The sequence below is a fragment of the Stegodyphus dumicola genome, chromosome 7, assembly GCF_044657685.1.
Source record: "Stegodyphus dumicola isolate Sdum_Otavi_A_Nest chromosome 7, ASM4465768v1".
NCBI classification, from domain to species: domain Eukaryota; kingdom Metazoa; phylum Arthropoda; class Arachnida; order Araneae; family Eresidae; genus Stegodyphus; species Stegodyphus dumicola.
Window position 1 is genome coordinate 54,123,192 of NC_140774.1, and position 21,809 is coordinate 54,145,000.

At 32.7% G+C, this 21,809-nt stretch overlaps 1 protein-coding gene across 2 annotated transcripts in view; it reads left to right on the forward strand.

Moving 5' to 3' along the window:
- LOC118184025 (prolyl 4-hydroxylase subunit alpha-1-like) overlaps nt 1–18,932 on the forward strand; it is a 71,644-nt gene extending 52,712 nt beyond the window's left edge. The window contains exons 13-14 of one of the 2 annotated variants that reach the window (XM_085820217.1): nt 5,918–6,014; nt 13,778–18,932. In XM_085820217.1, coding sequence (XP_085676343.1) covers nt 5,918–6,014; nt 13,778–13,848 — 168 coding nt within the window. In that variant the 3' untranslated portion in view covers nt 13,849–18,932. The remainder of the gene's footprint in view (nt 1–5,917; nt 6,015–13,777) is intronic. The other variant, XM_085820218.1, reaches the window with a different exon arrangement.
- Nucleotides 18,933–21,809: the final 2,877 nt, after the last annotated feature.

Sequence of the window (21,809 nt, forward strand, 5' to 3'; positions counted from 1 at the left end):
AGAAAATAAACCAGTGACAGTGAGTAATTTAAAGGCTTTATTAAACCAGTTGAACACTAAAATTGAAAATATCAAGTTAACTCATAATTCTATACTGAAGGGAAGGAAACAGATTTAAAGAATTTTGAGGTGGAAATTAATTTTGTGGAAGAGTATCACGATGATCTGTTATGCTTTAAACATCAGCATAGACTAAAAGAATGTAAAGAAAGAAAAATGTGTGAAATATGTGTAGCAGAAAACACAAAAGATCTATTTGTTTTCACCTTAAAACAAAATCAGATAACATTAAAGTCATGTTGACAATTTTGCTTTGTAAGGAAGATATTGAAATTAGTCCATTAAAAACTGAAACTTTCCACAGTACATTGCTACAAATGTGCTCTGTAATGCTTTATCCATTCTCTGATGAGGATAGTTTAGAACCAGTTCATATTCTATTAAACAGTGGTTTGATGAGAAATTTAATAACTCAGGACATCATAGAAATGCAAATTGCCTGTTATTAGAAAAGATACTTTGTCACTATTTGCCTTTGAGATTAACCTGACAACAGAACAAACTTATAATCTTATCAAAATGAAAATCGAAAGCAGAAAGGAACCATCTCTAAACAAAGAAATTGAAGCTTTAGAAACTAATCAAATATGCACGACTAATTTACCTTTTCCTGATATGTCGGTTTCCAAAATAAACAAAGAATTAAAGGAATTGCAGTTGGCTGATTGTTGGGAATACAGTGACAAAAATATTGCTATTCTGATTGGTGCATATTGCATATTGTTGCAATGCGTACAGGTTTGTAATGGATTGAATGCATATAGAACTGATAATAGCCTGATAAAATTTTTCCAAAAGAAATTCTTTACAGTTCTTCAACTTTCCACAAAAAATACTTGTATAGCTCTTCTCAGTATGATAAAGCACAGTCATAAGTTACCACTTCAAACTACTAATAACATTAAACACAACGCAATGTAAAGTGCATCTGAAGAGCAAAGCTCACACAGAGATATCTCAATACTCTGAAGTTGACACTGAACAGAAAAACTAACAGCTGATGCTTTTTCCTGTCTTATATAGTCTTCTCTCAGTTGCCAAGAAATCTCTAGTGCCTTCCATTTCTTAACAGCATATATACGAATAAAATTACATGTGAGGGTTGGATGTGGTTACAGTTACATATAGGGATCAATCAGTTATTCATTATTATTTCATATTTGTTACATATAGTGATCAATCAGTTTGTTACGTATAGGGATCAATCAGTTGGTTCATACAGGGACCAGACCCAAGTGTCGCCAAGTTTGATTACTTTTGGTGATTTCTCGCCAAATTTGGTGGCAAAATTCAGTCACCAAAACTATCACCAGCTTTTCGATATCTTGTGATTTGAGCAAGATGGCCATTTACCTCAATGTTAATAGACTTGCCCCTGTAATCTTATTTTTCCAGCAGAGCATCACTATCTTCAAACTTGTTTTATTACATGATACGAAAGATACTACAAAGTTCATTACACTATTATGCAGTAATAACAGTCGACTTAAATGTTTTAAAACTAAATTTATAGCTTCTGAAACAATTTTTGTATAAGGCCTTCAAGGCATTGTTTGATGCAACTTGAATGCTGCTGATGAAATGCTAAATAGATTCTAGATTAGATTAATTTGGTTCAGTATTCTAATAAATTCACTTTTAATCTAGATAGAATGTTGATTTAGATAGAAATACTGCTGGACTACACATGTAGAAATCTAGATGCAGCATTCAGATTTAATTGTAGAACTTTGTTAGGTATGCCATGCCATTATTGTCTATTGTACAGTGACAGTATAGAAGTAATTTTTGCATAACTTCACAAATATAAAATATTATTAAATGAAATGAGAGTTCCAAATTCTAAAATTTTGTGTAGAACAAATATTTTACAGTTCATTATCAAAAGTAAAGCTAAAGTTATTTTGTAATGAAATATTTTTAATAGTGATATTAAGAATGAGTGCAATTTTATGTCAGGAAACCTAAAAGTTATGATAGTTAGGCATTTCATTATAAAAAATCACTTTGCTCTTAAGGATATGTTTTAAACAAAATTCATTCATTCATTTATAAGATGAAAACATCCACCTGTTCAAGTGTCAAGAATTGAATCTGAGATGGTTCAAAGTTCTTTGGTAATGGTATGGCACCATGATTTTTAGAAATTTCATGTGTTTGCCAAGAAATTGTGATAAATGTTCTTATGATCAAAGGTTAGCTTTTTATCCGCATTGTGGATTTAGTCGAATATTACTATATTCATATTTAATTTGATTTAAAAATAAATCTCTGCTATAAAATTTATAAACATTTTTCTTTCATTTTTAACTTTAGGGTTTTTTTTAATTAATACAAGTGAGGTTTTTTTTTTTTTTTTTTTTTTTTTTTTGGACTCAAGCTTTTTTTTATCAAGTTGGCTTTTTTTAATCAATACCCATTCAAAGTTTGTTCAGCAGCAATAATGTATTACAATCTGTGCAACAATAATGTATTAGAGTTGCTTTCAGTACGATATGTAGACATTGACTGAATATGCATTTAAATTTTTGTATATAGGTATTGCTCTTGTCCTGCATCAAATTATTAATTAGAACTTGTCACATATTAGGAAAATGGAATGGTAATAATAAAGGACTCCAGAGAACTTCTGAAAGCTTTTATAGTAATGAATCTGATGCACAAATTCCTACCACAATAGAAACAGTGATAAATGCTGAGAGATTGTGCTATTTGTGTAAATATGGACTTCTATAGAATTTTTGACTAAAAGTCTGTAACTTGATATTTTTTATTTATTTATTTATTTATTTATTTACTTGGAAGGAAAAACATAACTGCAGTGCTTATGTAATCAAAAACATGTTTAAAGTTCTGTCTCATAGATAATCAGGCAACCAGATTTTTCAAGCATGCTCTTCTCAGAACCTTGTTAATGCCTTCTTGCTGCTTCTTGGATCAGTAATTCACCTCCTAGAATTTCTCATTACCGATATTCATTTGGTGGGGTTATTATACAGTCAAAAGTCGTTAATCCGGACTCGTCGGGACTTCGGCGATTCCGGATTATCGATTTTTCCGGATTATAGATCATCAGTTTAAATCTCGTAAGATGGCATGCAGAAATTCTAAAATTAAAAATATGAAACCGTAATTTATGAAATAAAGAACAATTATGATCTAAAGGGTATCAAAATTTGCAAAAAGAAAAAGCTTAATATTTATTTGTTTACTTTATTAAACATTTCTTTCAATGTAAGTTGTTTAAGTTTTGCTTCGTTTCATGTGATAATACTTTCTCTTTAATTCTATTAAACAGACATAATTTCTTGTTCAGTTACAAAGTTCCGCCGTTCAAGTCCTATAATTGCTGTGTCAAGAACACCCACTAATTTGTCAATCGAAATTTTTTTGTTTTCAATAACCTCTGTCACTTTTCTTCGCTATCGGAAGCGAATTATAATGACGAGGAACTTGTTTTAAATCATATCAAAGACGGAGCATATCGAGATGAAATACTACATTTGGTAAGGAATTATAAGCCAAATAAAATAAAAACATCTGCGCTGAAGATAAGGATAGTGCTGACAAATCAACTTCCAATTCATTAGGCACCCGCCGCCGAGCAACGTGAAATTGATAAACAGATTTCGGATTTCAAAACATACTTTCGCTTTAGATCCTTTACAAATTAACAAATATATATCGGAAATTCTATTTGATATAATCGAAAGTTTAAGCTTACTTTTATAAAATTGCTCTTACAGTCTGCAAAAAATAATAAGCCGGATGCAATTCGAAAATTAAGGAACAACGCAATCATCAACATTAACTGAAATAGATAATTAGATAATTTTAGCTTATACGTCCATTATACATAAAATGCGCACGCGAAAACGTATTCTGCACTTGCGCACACTCATATGCGCAGTCGTAGAAGGTCTTACGCGCACGCGTGAACGCCTCTGCGCATGTGTCAACGTGGCGCATGCGCAGAAAGTTTTTAGTTTTGATGTCCAGATTATAGATCATTCCGAATTATGGGTGTCCGAATTAACGACTTTTGACTGTATCACTTATATTGGAAAACGGTCATTTTAATAATAATAGTATGAAGTCTGAAAAATAATTTTTTTATTTTTCTAAATTCATGAAATTATGCAATTAAAATGCCTTTACTATTACACTCTATAAAAAAAAATTGATGCACCAAGGAGTTTCCTGATGGAGACAAAAATTGGTAGATAGAAGGATTATGTACATAATAGAAATTATTAAAATTTCAGAACAATTGAAAGATTTATTTCAGAGTTACATAGTTACAAATTAACGAGCTGAATAAGGTGTTGACCCACCTCTAACCTGGATGCAAGCTGCCATACAGTGTGGCATAGACTGATAAAGCTCCTGGATGGTCTCCTGCGATATTTCTTGCCAAATTTGTTCCAATTTTTGGGCTTGGTCATCAACATTCCGTGGTAGATGCAGTCGCCTTCCCATCATATCCCAAACATGCTCGACAGGAGAGAGATCGGACTGGCCAAAGAAGTGTTTGACAAGCTGTAAGATAGTTCATAGCAATGCATTCCATATGTGGTCTGGCATTATCTTACTGAAAAACAAGGCCAGGGTACTGCAAAAGGAACGGTAGCAAAACAGGTCTCAGAATGTTGTCGACGTACCCATGTGCTGTAAGTGGGCCTCTAATGATGACAAAAGGGATCTGGCTATCAAGGGAAATGGCACCCCAGACCATAACTCCTGATTGAAGGCCTGTGTGGCATGCAGTAGTGAAAGCAAGATCGGTACACTGCTCTGGGCATCTCCAGACGTGTCTTTGATGATCTTGAACGATACAGTTGGAAGTGGGATTCTTTGCTAAAGACTATATGTCCCCAATCAGCATCATTCCAACCTGATCGAGCCAAACACCACTGTAATCTGGCTTGACAGTGTGCAGGTGTGAGTGGCAGGCGGCGTAACAGTCGGTACGAGCATAGATTTTGCTCTATCAGTCGTTTGTGAATGGTCATAGTGGGCATCATGTGCGGGTCACACATCTAATGATTGATAGCGAGGAATCTGGTGCTGTGACAGCTGATCTGACAATCACTCTGTCCTCCCGATCTGTTGTGGCTGTGGGTTGACTGCTACCATCATGACGCTGAAATCGGCCACTATCCTCTCATTCTTCTAATCTAGTTCTAGCATCTTCTAATCACTGCATCGGTTCGACTCCTATGACAAGAATTCTCCGATTTGCCCAACCTGCCTCTTTCAGTCCAATGATACAACAACCTCTTTCAAACTCTGATAGTTGCTCGTAATGAGCTCGAATCCTGCTGCAAGGCATTTTTGTTTTTTTCAGTCATTGAAAGGTATCCTAAATCGCAATGCAACAGAAATTTATAACAACAGTTCAACAGCAGCTCCTTATATACATCTGCTGGATGTACAGTTCCGATGCGCTAGAGATCGCACTATTCATTCATTGGGCACCAAATTTTAATCATTTGCATATTTGGTCAAAACAATTTATGCATGTGAAATTTCAAAGCAATCGAATGATTCCTTCTTGGTGTGTTGAATTTTTGTTATAGAGTGTACATAATAACTGGATTCTTTTTTGATAGCCATAACGTTTTCACCTTAAGTTTCATATTTAAAAGAAATTATAACTTAATTTCCATTTCAGAAGCTATAATTTTTTAATATATACTAGCAGATTCCAGGAATAAAATAAATTGTTATTTAAAATATGATGCTTTCATAATTTGAAAAGTATGAAGTTCACAGAATTTTAACACTTTAATTACATATCATATTTGTATGTGAAATCAATTTAATACTCTGCCTTTCATAATTGTTATTTTCTCAGGGCTCTGCTGCATTTTGGTACAATCTCCACAAAAATGGAGAAGGAGATATGTTGACAAGACATGCTGCATGTCCTGTACTTGCTGGTTCTAAGTGGGGTAAATATATATATATATATATATTTGGTTATATATTGTGATAGAAAGACTTTTGTAAATTTGTTGATGCATTATTTGCATAAAATGGTTAGATAAGAATTTAACGCGCATAATCCATTCCATAAGTGTGATATAAGATATGTGTAGCATTTGAGAATGTGCAATAAAAAGATCATATATATTGTATTTCATGTATATTGAGGTAAGTAATCTGTCAAATGAAAATTGACATGGCGAATAAAAAAAATGAAATTATTATTTAAAAGTTCTCAGCCATTTTCTACAATTTGAAAATTCATCTGATTTTAAATTTGAATGGAATACTTTCCAATTATATATTTTACATGATGCTAAATTTGAAATATATGTCATGTTAAAAAAATTTTCCTTGCACTTCTTTGGCTTGCATCTCAAAGCACAATTTGACTAGCAAAAAGGTCATGCTTTGTATCTGGTGGGATTCCCATGGTATTAACCTACAAAGAATATCTGGAAAAAGGTAAAACCCTGACACTAAGGTGTACAATGAGATGCTAGTCCATGTTGACGTTGCTGTCAAGGAAAAATGTCGGACTGAGTTCTGCTGCAAAAAGGTAATGTTCCATCAAGATAGTGCAAGATCACATGTGTCTGCATTCACTGGCTGGACTCTGTACGAACTCGAACTCACCACAAACGCTTAACTTATTTGTTACCATGGCATTTTTTTGTATAGGTCCTTGGCATTTTTTGTATAAGTCCAGCTAACCAACATTTAACTGTGAAATCTGGGTCCCCTCCATTGAAATAATTATGAAACTGCAATGCCTTTTGCTGTAAAATATGTATACACTGTCTCTATCCTGTGTAAGCCAAGTATACAAAGCTTCACTCACTTTTTCATAATTACATTTTTTTGTTATTTTTTCTTTTCTCTAATGCATACCATATTTCTGTTACTGTTCATTTCCTTTTCCATTCCCCTACTGTAACCTATCCAATGCTAATCATCTTATGCATTGTCTCTCCCTTGTCTAGTCCTTTGGATTACCTCCAATTTTTGTTCCATCAATACAATTTTCTTGCAATACTTGTATAAGTTTCAACTTCTAAACAGTGCAACAATGTTCGTCAAATTTGATACACCATACACAGACACATGACAGTAACAAAGCATACAATGATAAATCACACTGCACTGAATGACAGACATATGAGTCTTAGTGTAGGCAGATGTGTCAAGCAAGAGTTGGAAGCTGAGGAAAAAGTTCAAAACTTGCAGTTTTTATTACTTTTTTTATGTGTGTGTGTGTGTCAGATAAGCAAGACTGTACTGTATACTCATTATAGTATGGCTCAGAAGCAACTCAGTGGTGTGGCAGTATACTTAACTCCAGTATTGACATGGTTTCTGTTCCACTAATTCAAATTGCCAATTGTACACAGTTGTAGTGGTCCACAGATCATCATGATTGCAATGCTTTTGTAGACGGATCATGATTGCAAACTGCAACTCAGTTTTTTGTACTGATGAATCTTGTTTTTGTCTAGAGAGTGATTCCAGGTATATTACAATCTGGAGGGAACAACATACACTGTAAAGCTTTTTTGGATGATCACAAAAGTTGTAAGACCAACTTCATATTGCTACCTCACTTTATATCACATTTTGTCTGCTTTGATTTAAATTTATTTATTTTCAAGATATGTTAGGTATGACAGAATAAAGATCTTGTGCAAATTCCATGTTCTCAGTTGTAAAATTGTTTAAGTTACATAAATTTTTATAGTTGTTCCTTTAATTTTTTTCCACCAGGGTATATTTTTATTAAATTGTTTATTATTTGTAAGCATATTAATTTTTATAAATATCCACGTGTGCAGAGGTATGTCTACATGTGTGTGAATATGACAAAATACAGCATTCAGCATAAGTAATGTTCTTTTTTCATAACCTAGTAACCTGTTCGAAATCTTTTGATACAGGATCAAAATTGTATTGAGTCTGTACTGGTAGCCCTCAACATGTTTTGCCTCACCTATTCCTTTCACCATTTATAGAAGATTATACCCCTCCTTCCTTTCCAGAGCTTGAAAATATATATGCATTTATTTAGATTTAGATTATTTTTTAACAAATTTTATAAATCAAAGAACAAAAAATGTAGAAAAATACCAAAACTTGAATGTTGACAAGTAGTTTTTTATATTCTTGAACTAAAACTGAATATTTAACAAGTAAAAGGCTGGCTGCATTCCCCTCCTGAAACTATGAAATTCCCACATGGTTGAGAATCTCTGGTCTATACAAAAGTTCTTGCATAAAATTTTTAATGAAAGAATTCTAGATATTATAGAAATATGTGTTGTCTGTTAATTTCTAAAAAATACTTCATTGTCTATTATATGTATCGTGCCTTTTGTCATCTGTCAAATAACTTTTCCAACCCCTAGTAATGTAATTCTTCCATTCTATGTCTCAAAAGCTTTTGTAGTTGGTAGCCAAGATCCTCCATCTCCTGTCCCTGATGTAATGACTGAAAGTTATATTGTGGCTGAAAAAGCTAGTTATCTATGGGAGCTATTTCCAAAAACTATGTAGGAAGGGGCAGAGTTTCCTCTCAAATTATTGTAGCTTACTCTGAGTCTGGATAGATGTAAAGAGTTTTGTACTGTTGTGATAAATTACCTTTCCCAATGACTCACTAGCAACAGCACTTCTCTCCCAGAATATTACAATCAAGCTGCTGGCAGCATCCCTATCCATTCAAGTTTGATTTGGCGATAGTATCTTCCTAAGGACCTTTCTTTTGAAATCCCACCAGACGTTTTGTGGGACATTTTGAAGAACATTTTTTTAGAACATTTTGTGGCAAAAGTCCTTATACTCAATTGGTTCTGCAATTTTCCTAACCTACAGATAGTCCTATATCATTTGATGTTTGTATAGAGAACCCTTTTTTTCTGTTTGTCATTTGATTCTTAATCAGGATGTATCCCACCAGGAAAGATTTGAAACAAAATTCAGTTTTTTTCTTCATCTGTTTCCAATAATTCTTTTCATGCCCTAGTCCTTAATTTAAATTCCAATGCATGAATCTGCCTTTCCAATGTCACTATAGGAACTCCAAAGTCCTTCTCTATTTCTTCTACACTAGTCTTTCCTTCACTCTTAGTGGCTTCTAACAAGTCCAGTCTTTCAGTTTTTTAGGTCTTCCTGATGGTAACTGGTTTCAGACTGCTTCCCAGTCACATAAATCGTAATATTGGTATCCATTCTGATACAGCATTATTATGTATATGCCATAAATTCATTCATGTGCTTGTGCTGCACAGTATCCAAGACTGTGCTCATACGAAAGGCATTTGATACTTTCATTTATGCTGGCACAAGTGTGAACTGCATCATGCTGTCATCAGCACCGTAGATAACCTCGTTTAGGGGAACCACACATAAATATTCCTCAAATAAGAAACCTTGTCTCTGAAAGTGCTGAAAAAGAACAGAGAGGAAGACAATCACTCAATAGTAATATTTATTGACATAAAGGGAGCCTTCGATAATGTCTCGTGGCCTGATGTAACAAAAGAAGTAGATTCAATCAACTGCCCAATTCAGATCTTAAAGTTGATAAGGAGCTACCTTGAAGACAGACAAGTAACTACAAACGATGGAATAATCCAGCATAAACTGGAGAGAGGCTGTCCACAGGGTTCCTGTATAGGGCCAACCCTGTGGAACCTAGTAGCTAATTCAGCATTCCAAATTTCTGAGATGGAGAGCGGAGTACATCTGCAAGCTTTTGCGGATGATTTCCTTCTAGTAACTTCGGGAAGAAAGAATATCAAGAAAATTACACAAAATGCACTAAATAGGTTCTTAAAGTGGGCACAAACACATAAACTTACGATCTCAGCAGAAAAAACTACCATGCTATTTATAGGGTGAAAAAGAGTAATGAAAAGAAATCCTACCATTAGACTCAACGGTAGCTCAGTAAAATGCTCTCCAAACATAAAATACCTAGGATTTATTTACCTCAACAATAATCTCTCTTGGATTTCCCACTTAGAAGAACTCAGGAAAAGATGTATCGCACTCACAAACACAATGCTACACACAACAGGACTGCAGTGCAGAGCACCACCATGGGTGCTTAAGAGGTGGTACCGAGCAATTACAGAAAGAATTGTTCTCTACAGTGCAGCGATCTGGGGAAATACACTCAACATAAGCATGCGTAGATTACTCCTGTCCATGCAAAGGCTGCAACGCTTGCTCATCTGCAAGGGCTACAGAACTACTTCAACGACAGCTCTACAGGTTCTGGCAGGAATTCCTCTGCTAGACCTGCAAGCGGAAAGGGAGTCATTTAATTGCAAGAGTGTTAAGGCTAGGTGAGGACGGAGTTCTATGGGAACAACACCACTTTGCTAAAGACTTTGAAAAACACAAGCCAGTAACGCCAGGACATCCGGCTGAAACACATCCAAAAAAAATTTTATTCTAGGCCACTATGTGACACCAAAAGATAATCACACAGCTATATTTACAGATGGCTCAAAAACCGAGACGGGTACTGGCAGTGCCTTCTGCGTTTTAAAAGGTGATACAGTTGTGTAAAAATGGAAAAGAAGACTTGGCAGTAGGAACTCAGTATTCCAAGCTGTGCTGGCAGCACTTAAAGCAGCGATTAATTATGTGAAGAGGAACAGACTTACCCAAATTACTATTAACAGTGATTCTGCCTCTAGCCTTGATGCAATCAAAGGTTACAAAAGCAGAAACGAGTATGTCCAAGAACTTAGAAAAATCCTCCTCAGTCTTCTACCATCAGAAAGACCATGCCTCATGTGGGTTCCGGCTCACGTGGACATTAAAGGCAATGAGGAAGCAGACACCCTGGCAAAAGAAGGGGCAAAGGAGGTCTCAAGAACAGAACTGCCAGATAAATTACCTAGGTCTCATCTCAAAAAGATCACTCTAAAACAATTAATAGACAGATGGCAAGCCAGATGGGTCACAGCAGATACAGGAAGGAGAACATATATGTTCTTCCCAAAAACAACGCTAGAGTTAAATTACAATAGTGGTAGTCAGACTCAGTTTTATATAGGTCATGACCCATTCCTGACCTATCTGCGTAGATTCAGCCTGAGTGACACAGAAAGATGTCATTGTGGAGAGGTGGAGGATCCAGACCACTACGTCTTCCACTGCACAAACACAGTACAGTACCATATAAGAAAGCCAAGTCAAGCTTACTGGCCACAATGGACGGCAAATATGAGAACAAACAGAACAGCAAATAAAATGCTACAAGCGGTAATCAGCCATTGTCAGAGAAAATATTATCTAATACGACGATAAGTGTCCCCAAATAGAAATAATCAACTGCTTAGCGCTCTGAATCATAAAATGTATAACTCACACTAAATCAATCTGATAAGTATGCGGGGCACACACGTCGGACCTCTCAACCCAAGATTAACTTAGATAATTAGGACTATGGCAACAACCTGCCTATATTCTTTAAAATGTGTACTTTTGCAATTAATGTACAGGTCTAAGACTTGCAAGATCAATTTGAGCCAGTAAAATCTTCAACAGCAATGAGTTTTTCCTACACTTACTAATCGTGTATTTAAATTACAAGTTTGTGATAAATAGGTTCAAGAAGGGCAAGGTCAACTCAAGTTAAATCACCTCAACTTAAGTTATCACCTCAACTTAAGTTTGTGAATGATAACAAGGTATTTGTATGGCATTTTTACCTTCTTAATTTTAATAAATATTCAACTTTTTATGTAAATTTTAGGGAAGAGATATCTGTATTTATGTGATCAATTGCATGTTTGAATCTCTTCCCTTAATTAAGCATTACATGCTTAATTAAGCATTACATGCATTATTAAGCATTACATGCTTAATTATGTTTTTTATAAATTATGTGCATGTTCTAAGGTGATAAAAGTAACTATGGAATTAATGTAGGTAAGGTTCTCTTTGTAATTATGTATCAGCATTATGTATTCAAATGTTTGGAATCAGATATCAGTTTTACTGAGTATGGTGCTGTGTTTTTCTGTTTATGTTCACTTTAAAGTACTCAAGTCTGTATTTACTATGAATCTGCATGTACTATGAAGGTCAGTTCGTACTTGGCTAGGATTTAGACTACATAGCATTACTTAATGATCAGTTTTATGTATTATGTTTATCAGTTTTAGTTTTAGTTTTAGTTTTCATGTATTACGTATGCATTTTTAAGTGTTATGTATGCAGGCATTAGGGATCAGCCTTCTGTATTTCTGTACTCAGTATCATGTTAGTTTTTCACTTTAATATTTAGTTTTGTACCTATGTATGTATTATCCTGTCTGCAAGTACTATGAAAGAAAATGTAGGTGAATGGTTCAATTTGTAAAACAACTACAGTTTAAGTATGTGCAAAGAACTAAATTATGCAGGAATTTGTTATCTTAGTGATAACAGGTACACAATCTTTTAAATGTTCTTACATAAGAGTCAGACACATGGAAAGTAATCTGCATTAAATTATGTTTGGGCGCTAGGATTTTTTTTAAATCATTTTTTAATCTCTCTCTCTCTCTCTCTCTCTTTTTTTTTTTTTTTTTTTTTTTTGTTTACTATGTGCAATAATTTAATAGGTTACATCTTTCCTCCATGCAGGACCAACGATTTTACAAAAGCCCCCTAAATATATGACAGTTGTGTCAGGATTAGCACCCGCATGTAGACATTTAGCAAGTCCAGAAAATCCACCGCAGTTTATTTTTCAGGCAGTCCTCCTATCTTTACTTTATCTAACACAAGTTTCTTTCTATTCTAACAGTGATTCTTAACAGTCTTTTGATTGCTTCTTTGCTTAATTTTAAGTAGTTCCTAACAGGATACTCTTTCCCCGTACAACAACATCCAAGCTTACATGTAGACTTTATGAGGCTCTTAGCCGTCTATTCGGCTGCGTTCCCGGAGCAGGGTGGAGCAGAGAGTAGATGGTTTCTGCCAGGAAGATATCACACTGTGAGGCTAAGGCCAGGTCAGTGGTCTTCCTTGCTGGCGCTCACTCACTCACTTACTGCTTTTGTACCTCCATTTTTTTTTCTTTCTCACTAACCACTAGAAGTAATGTGCATTGGTATACCAATGGCTTTTACTAGTTACCCCATAGTAGACAATGCCATATTGCTCTGCTACCAACTGTGAATGCAGTAAGTAAGTTTCTATGGTATAAACCAGTGCTTCTAAAGCTCTTTTGTTCCATGCATTCCTTCCCCTCCTTTCTAAAACTTGAAAAATACATGTACATTTATTTAAATTTAGATTATTTTTTACTGTGTTTTATAAACAAGAAAATGAATCTGAAGTGATGATAAATATCAAAACCTTGAGCAAAAATAGTTTTATCAACTCATAAAATAAAACTAAATAACTAATGACCGAATTTCTCCCTGAAACTTTAAAATTTTTCCCATCTCCTGGATGAGAATTTCTGGTCTAAACAAGCGCATCAGATGATATTTTAAATGAATTGTTCAAAATGCTGTCTATCTTACCTAATTACTTAAAAAAGGGTGTTATTTCTACTTGACCCTAGTAGAGAGAAAGTAGTATATGAAAAAAAAAAAAAGTGTTTAAATTTTCTCTCTGTAAGGACATCAAATAATAACTATAATAATACTAATTATGACAATCCTGATTATGATTCATATTGCTTTTTTTATTGATATACTGAAGTAAAGTCTATTTTTTTACTTAGTGTCTAATAAATGGTTACATGAACGTGGCCAGGAATTTTTAAGACCCTGTGGACTGCATGAAAATGACTAGATCTCAATAGGAAGTTTGTATTTCTTATGCCTTACCAAGACAAAGGGAAAACTGCTGTTATTAGGGTGAATGCTTTTATTTTCACCTTTTTCCAACCGCATTTCTTTATTTATGAGATTATTTAAGCTTATTTACAAAAGTGTATTGATATTTGTAATATATGCCTTGTGTTGACATAATGTGATAGGTTTGAAAAATACTTTTGTGCCAAATAATTTTTTAATTTGTTTATTGCTGGCAGAATTCAAAAGTATTCTTAATGTGTTGTTAAACATGTTTTATATTTTTATTGAATTGTTATTATTTTGCATATTGTTGCTTTCAATTTATTTGTTTGACTTTTTTTAAGAGTGAATATGATGATCAATAGAAATTTTGTGCCAATTTCTTTGCTTTGTTTCTTATTGTAATGTTTTGCCATTTTAACAAATTTCCTGCATAACCTGGTGCCATTTCTAGTTAAATTATTTTTACTTAAGAAGGTCTGACTTTAGAGTTTCTGAATAATTTTTATTATTTAGAATGACTGATGTTCAGAAATGCAATAAAATCATAAATATATATACAGGAGAGGGAAAGTGCAAAATCAGTTTCCAACATATATTTAATGGTTGGGTGAATGAAGCTTTTGAAGCTTTTTGCAGTATATTTGAGGTAGAAAATAGATTTTGGTTTTGAGTGTGTGTGTGTGTATATATATATATACACAAAACGCAAATCTATTTATATATATATATATATATATATATTCATTTCAATTCTTCTCTAGCTTGGTAGTTAATAATATATATATATATATATATATATATATATATATATATATATATATATATATATATATATATATATATATATATATTTAATGCCCCTTCATATAAAGACACTGACTCTTGTCATGTTGATGCAACTCCTGAGACATTTGTGTGCTTATTATCCTTCACTTAAATAGTATACAAATAGCATTTTTGTCAGCAATAAAAAATATTCAGGGAAAGTGTATTAAAATCACCCATTTCTTGTGGAATCCATATTTCATGGAAGAATAGTTGCCAGAGCCTCAAAGAAGTTGGACTTTTGCCTAAATTTTGAGAGAAAGCACCCCTCTTCCCTATTGCCTAAATCACATGAGAGGACTTTGCCATATATTTAGAGTGTGTCTGGGTCACCCTTTTTTTAGCATTAAGTAAAAGTATGCAGGAAAAGTGCTTGGATTTGAAAAGGTGCAGAACTTTTCAGATGACCGAATGTTATTTGTAGCTGCATGAGCTGATTTTTTTTAAAATACTGAAAGTGGAAAATGTTTCAATTTGATGCATTATTAAATGAAGAAATTTTTTAAAATAGTGTGCAGTGTGTTAACTCTTTGGTGGTTGCGAAATTAAGCAATTCTTGCATCCCAAATATGTGTGATATCTGTCAGTCATAAATTTGTAATGCAAGCTGCGTTTGTTTGCACGCTGCAATGCATAACTGGAATGGGAACTAAGGGTGTGCAAAGGGTTAATTGCTTTAACCATCAAAAGGTTAAAGCAATTAACCGTTTGCCTTACGATTTGAGTTAAAAGAGCACGTAGCATAAACACCAACAAAGCCAGTCACAAGTTGACTCATTTAATAGTTTGGCTGAGCGTTTAAAGTGGAAACAGCTTAACAGTCAGTTATGTCCAAATATTGCAAATTTTTCTGAAACATTTACAATAACAGCCAAATGTTAAAGCTATATTACTGAATTTCCAAACTGAGAAAAGTGACTGCTATTTCACTCAAAGTAATCAAATAGACTGTTCTTTTGTTAATACTTCATCTTTGTGTTCATTTCTGAGCTACAACATGCTAGAAAGTTTCATTAATAAAGTAAGGGAACATTGCAATTGGTAGTTTTTAAATATACTTTGACCATTTGAAAACTGGCAGTAAAAGATCAGGTAAATTCTGCACTTGCCTTTTGATATGTAAATGCATATGTAAGGTAAAATTAATTTTATTTTTGAGAATTGTGTGATAAATAATTACTACCAACTGATCATTGAGCAAAAAATGCTTATCACCTTGAATTGAAATTTTTCAATTTTTCCTCCTTCATAATTTATCTATATTATTAGCTGAATTGTTATTTGCAAAAATCTGTTGAACAGCATCATTTTTCTGAATATCGGAGTTTTTATAACTGCCCTCTTAGACCATTTCATTTGAATTGTTGGTTTTTTAACTTCAGCCATTGTTATACTACATAAAATAAAATGTATTTTCACTTCATCACAGGTTACAGGAAATGAAGTTTCACTTATTTTTTGACTTTTATTTCAATTGTTTGCTATGCGATTTTCGTATCAATTTGTCACCATTTTGGCAATATTTTCCAAAATGTATGATCAAATTTTAAATTCCAAATGTTTAATTCTTTTTCCTTTTCACCTAACTCGCTTAAAGTTTCCACTTTTATTACAGGAATATATGTGTAATTTCAGATTTTTAGTTCATTAGTATTTTCTATCCAAATCCGTAGCTCTGATTGTTGATTATTACTGTGGTTTTCATCATTGGTATCATCTTCACTCACCAGTTGTTTGCAACATTTTCATGCAGGAAATAAAATACCGCCACTGTCACTATTTAAAATATCTATCAAATCATTGTTTTTGCTGTTAGTAGAACTTTCACTGCCCTCATCAAAGCTTTCTTTTTGAAGATATTTTCAAGGATATTAAATCTTTAAGAAAACATATCTGCACATTCAAATGCATCCAGGAAAATCAGTAAGTGTTTGTTGCTCAAATGATGTACTACATCTCTTACCACATCTCTCCCATATTGTGTTTACTTTTGGTCAGATCGATTTACCACGTCTTTCACATATAGTGTTTATTTTTGGCATAATCGGCTCACCATGTCTCTCACACAACATCATAAGGCAAAATGTTGAAGACTACGATGGTTTGTTAGCATTGATACTTGTGACAAGCAGATGTTTCTCTGGCTGTTAATATTTGTACTAGAATAGAGTTTTATTAACCAAAAATTTTGAGAATTTATAAATTATTTCAAATTTTTTTAAATTGTTGGAGCTTTAAGGTCAGCCCTTTTGTTATCCAAGTTTCATCTTGAATCCCTTCCTCCAGCAACTTATAACTTTTTCCTCAGTTTTGTTATGAAGACCTGAAGGTTGCTTATTTTCATATATTATTTTTTCTTTCCCTTTTTTTTAATTTTTCTGTTTTTGATTGAACAAAACTTATGTACAAAAACAATATTCCTGTTGTGGATCAATTGTGTACTTCAATGCTACACAAAAAACTGTGATTTTACATAGTTTGTCAAACGTGTACTACTAATAGCATTGAACTGACACTGTCACATTCAAAGACTGTCTGTTTTAGGAACAGATAATTTTCTTATGAGCATTGACTGATATTTACATTAAACATGAGAAAACAAGAAAAAATCGTACAGTCAAATTATTTTTCTAAAATTAATATCAGGACATGTCAGTCCAATAGTTGACCTTTGGTGTGCCTGTAGTTAACATCAAGTTCTTGTATTGGAGACATCCTATACAAAGGATTTATTACTATATAATTTTTTTCTTGTAGATTTATATTTTAAAAACTGCATAAAGCCTGGATATTGTTTAATATAATTCATTCCTGCTGTATGCTTTCTACAGTGATATTATTTTATGTTTTTTAAGCTGAGCATATCAAGGTCACAAAGCAGAATTTCAAATGAGATTTAAATTTCTTATACTTTATCTGTAATTGTAGAATTTGCCACAATAATTTATGGGAAAGTTAATATTAATTGCAAGTATGAAGTAAAATATGCAATATTTTACTTTATACTTTGTTGCAGTTTGTTAAAATGGCCTTTTTAAGTTTATATAATAGGTATTCTTGCCAAATATTTCATTTAGTTCTCTTCCCCCCCCCCACACACACACACTTATGAATTTAACATTAACAATTTTCAATGCATTGTTCTAGTTTAAGGATAAGGATTGTATATATATATATATTTCTTGAGGCATTTTTTTTTATGTTATCTTAAGAGTTCAAAATTCACCTCATATAAGAAAATAGTACATATGTCTGTGAAACAAACAATGTGTACATTAATAATAACCAATTTTAATATAGTGCCTTGTTCATCTTTGTGAATAAATCGTAAATTTCACAGAACATATGATAATGTAGAATATTTATTTATAACTGCCAGCACATTTTTCAAAATTATGTCATTTGAACCATTGAGAACAAATGTAACTTCATTGCAGAAAGACTACTAAAAAATTATTCACATTAATCAGCATGCATATAAACTTGCTTTCAGTACTCCCTTATCCATAACATGCTTCTTGAATCATTGATATATCTATCATTCATCCAAATTCAAAATAATGTATCAAAATTAGATGCTTTAATGATTTAACATTTTAAAAAGTTTTAAAAGTTTTTATTTGGCATACATTAGAAATTATCTTGACAATTCTTTAGATCAATTATGTTGCCTAATTCAGAATTTCATATATCATGTTTCACTATTTCACATAGAAAATGAGAGTTGCAGTTAAAAAAGCTGTTATGCCCACTCTTAAATTTTACATACAGTTTGAATTAATCACTAAAAAAGATTTCCATTTTCCTTTCTCTCCTTTATTCTTGTTTCTAAGTTATTGAAATTCTATTAAATATTATAAATATAAAAGAAATAAAACTGTCATGTATGAATAGTTTTTAAAAGTATTGTATATATTTTTTAATCTTGGTATGAAATAAAAGTCTTAACTTGTTGAATTAATTTTGATATTTTCTTTAATAATATTGCATATTTAATCTTGTGAGAGTAATGTAATTCATTATTAATAAAATTGGTACAATTTCAGTAAAAAATAAAACTTTTATTGAAACTACTTTATTAAATTAAATTTTAATTATGAATTATGTATATAGCATTAAAGTCATTTCTTAAAAATTGATAACATGAAGCCTATCCATCACATAATCATAATTTGTAATTTTTTCATTGCTTAAAATTGAAAAATGTGTCTTCTTCAAACTTTTAAAATGCTCACTTGTTTTATGTAATAAACTAATTTATTTTATAAAAGTATTTGTAGCAAAGTTGTTGTTTTATTCTTGTCTTCCTGTGTTTGTAAATTCAGTTTTATCTTAAATTTCTTTCTTTTCACATAAGTAAGCAGTAGTAATCGGCAAAAATGGAGTGCTGATGCAATTCATTCAGTGAGTTTATAAAACCCTTTTAAAAATTCTCTTCTTAGCTTTAGAAGAAGAAAAAGATCACATATTTTGAACAGTTTGATAATTCTCACCCCTTTGAAAAATAGTAAATAGCAATATTATCTACTTCTGTGAAAACAATTTAAATCAAAGTAAATTATGTACATATATATATATATATATATAATATATATATATATGGAGAGAGAGAGATTGATGCATACATACATACATGCATATGGATATAGATCTATAATAAATACAATAAGCCAAAGAAAAAGTTAGAAACCAGTATCCATTTATGTACTGTAAGCTGCAATAACTAGTGGTAATATTAATAAGTTGAAACAAAAATTTTAATTCAATACATATTCATTCAGCTTGTAATAAAGAGGTGGTAATAAGTAAGTCATTTCATAGAAGCAATAAACCATTATGAAAAAATAAGAAGTGGATAGTGGATTTCTTGGTACATAACCTGAAAGGTTATATGCTCCAACATATGTTAGACACATTTAAACAGCTTACATATTATCATAATTAGTTACCCCCACATGTAAGGTCTAAATCAGATAATTTATTAAATAGTAAAAACCTGTCTCTCTCGGGTACTGAAATAAGCTGGTATTGGCTCCTTTCTCAATTAAACAGTCAAGAGGCAAGTCACACCTCATTGAAATTCTTCAAACATAGTCTCTTAAAATAAAGACATTGTATTAAAATTACGTCGGGTACAGTATGTTTCGGAACACGTTTGTGTGCATTGAGCCTGAGAGGCACTTCTTCATTAACTACTCTTTCTTATACATAAAAAGTTTTTTCTTACAAAAGTCAAATGTTATCCAGTATTAGTAAACTTCCACAAGTTATAAAAGTATTTAAGGGAGAGTAAAACAATTTTTGTAGCCTTAAAAGGAAATATTTATATTTATGGTGCAGGAGTAATTATAGATTTAAATTTAATTAAAACTAAAATATAAGTATAATCTCTCATTCATCCGATTTCATTAGGAGATATCTGTTCTATTTCTCTTTTATAGCATAGAAGACACTTAAAAACAGCATATGAGAGACAGGTTGCTATGTGACACTTTTGCACTCATATTAGCTTAATCTTCTCTTGCGTAACTCCAAGTAGTATTTCACATTTTTGTCTTTTTAAAGGTATCTGTGGCTCATCGTAATTTTGAAGTTATGGTTCTTCGTTGGGAGCATATCTCTTTAGTTTTTGTTGTAATTGTACTGGCATCTCAATAGACTTCAGACTTCGTTGAGCAAGTTGTCCAAGCACAAGTTCATTAGACAGTTTTATGAACAACCTTCTTTTAAGAGCTTGAAGCAATGTTTAGCATTGTAAAAAGGATTACCATTTGCCACTGTTTTACATTCCAAGACACATTATATGAACTGCACATTTTATCTACAATATCTACTCCTAACTTGATTTCATTGAAAATTATGCAATGATGATATAAGTAGGACATTTTTGTTTTTTCTTGGAATGTAGGACACCAAAACATTACCATCACTACTGAAGCCAAAGTTACTGGAGTGTTGTGGTCTGGCTTTGTTCCAAATAAAAGTCAGTATTTTCTTCAATGTTGTCTTCATTGCTTCTCTCTTGTTCTTCTCTGATTCCTCTTCACATTCCTCTGCGGCATCTTTTGAATCAATAGAGCTTTTGACATCAAAATCATCGTCTTTGATATCCTCATCATCGATCAGGTGCAATGTGCTTGAAAAACCAGAGCCCAAAAGCATACTCAGTTTTGTAGATAATCATAAAATACTTTATTTTACGAAACAGCTAGGCAAAAATGTGATACAGTATTAAAAAATCACAGAAAACGTACTTGTCAAATTGTAATGCAATCAAGCGCAATGAGCCTCTTAGATCATTTCATCTGTCAACTGGAAATAAAGAAATATATTCTATAATATAATAGACCTTATGACTGCCAGTGACTAGAAGAAGGGAAGCCAACTGGATGGAGAAGGGTTGACAACGTTGAAGGAGGCAGGACAAATAAAAAGGCTCGAGGTGTGCCTAGCAGATCAAATGCGCCCAACGGAGTGTTAAAAAATGTCGAACACACAGGGCTCTATCACAGTTAGGATACATCAGCTCACTTTTTGCTTTTAGCAGATAGTTCTGAGTTAACAAATAATGGAATTAATGAAACTTCCTCTTTCCGATTTTTAGTACTCTCCCAACAATCCACTTTAGGCTAATCCCAACGAGGAACAGTTACGGAGTACCTACAGTCATAGACCGTCTACCTCCACAGAAGAGTAAGTATGAACAGAGTTGGAGGAAAACAGAAAAGGAGAGATAACAGGAAAAATTGAGGTTGAAAAGCGAGACAAAATGAGGAAGGAAAAATGGTTGCGATTAATCATAGTTAAGCTGAAAAAGTGATAAAGAATCATTGGCAATGGCATTTTAATCATAAGCTAAAAGAGGAGTGTAAGATGCGAGCTAGGCTCGCAGGAAAGCAGTGCCGGATTTACGTATAAGCTGCACAAGGGCCACCTTCAAAGATTGTACTACATCTCGTATTAAGGAAAAAAATGTCTCATATCCATCATAAAAGGCCCCATATCTCAAATAGCTTAGGATCTCGTCAAATCTAAATCCGGTCCTGTGAGAAAGTGAAGAAAATTAGATGCAGATGCAAATTTAAGAAAAATAAGGAAAGATATTACCAAGAGCATGACGATGAAATT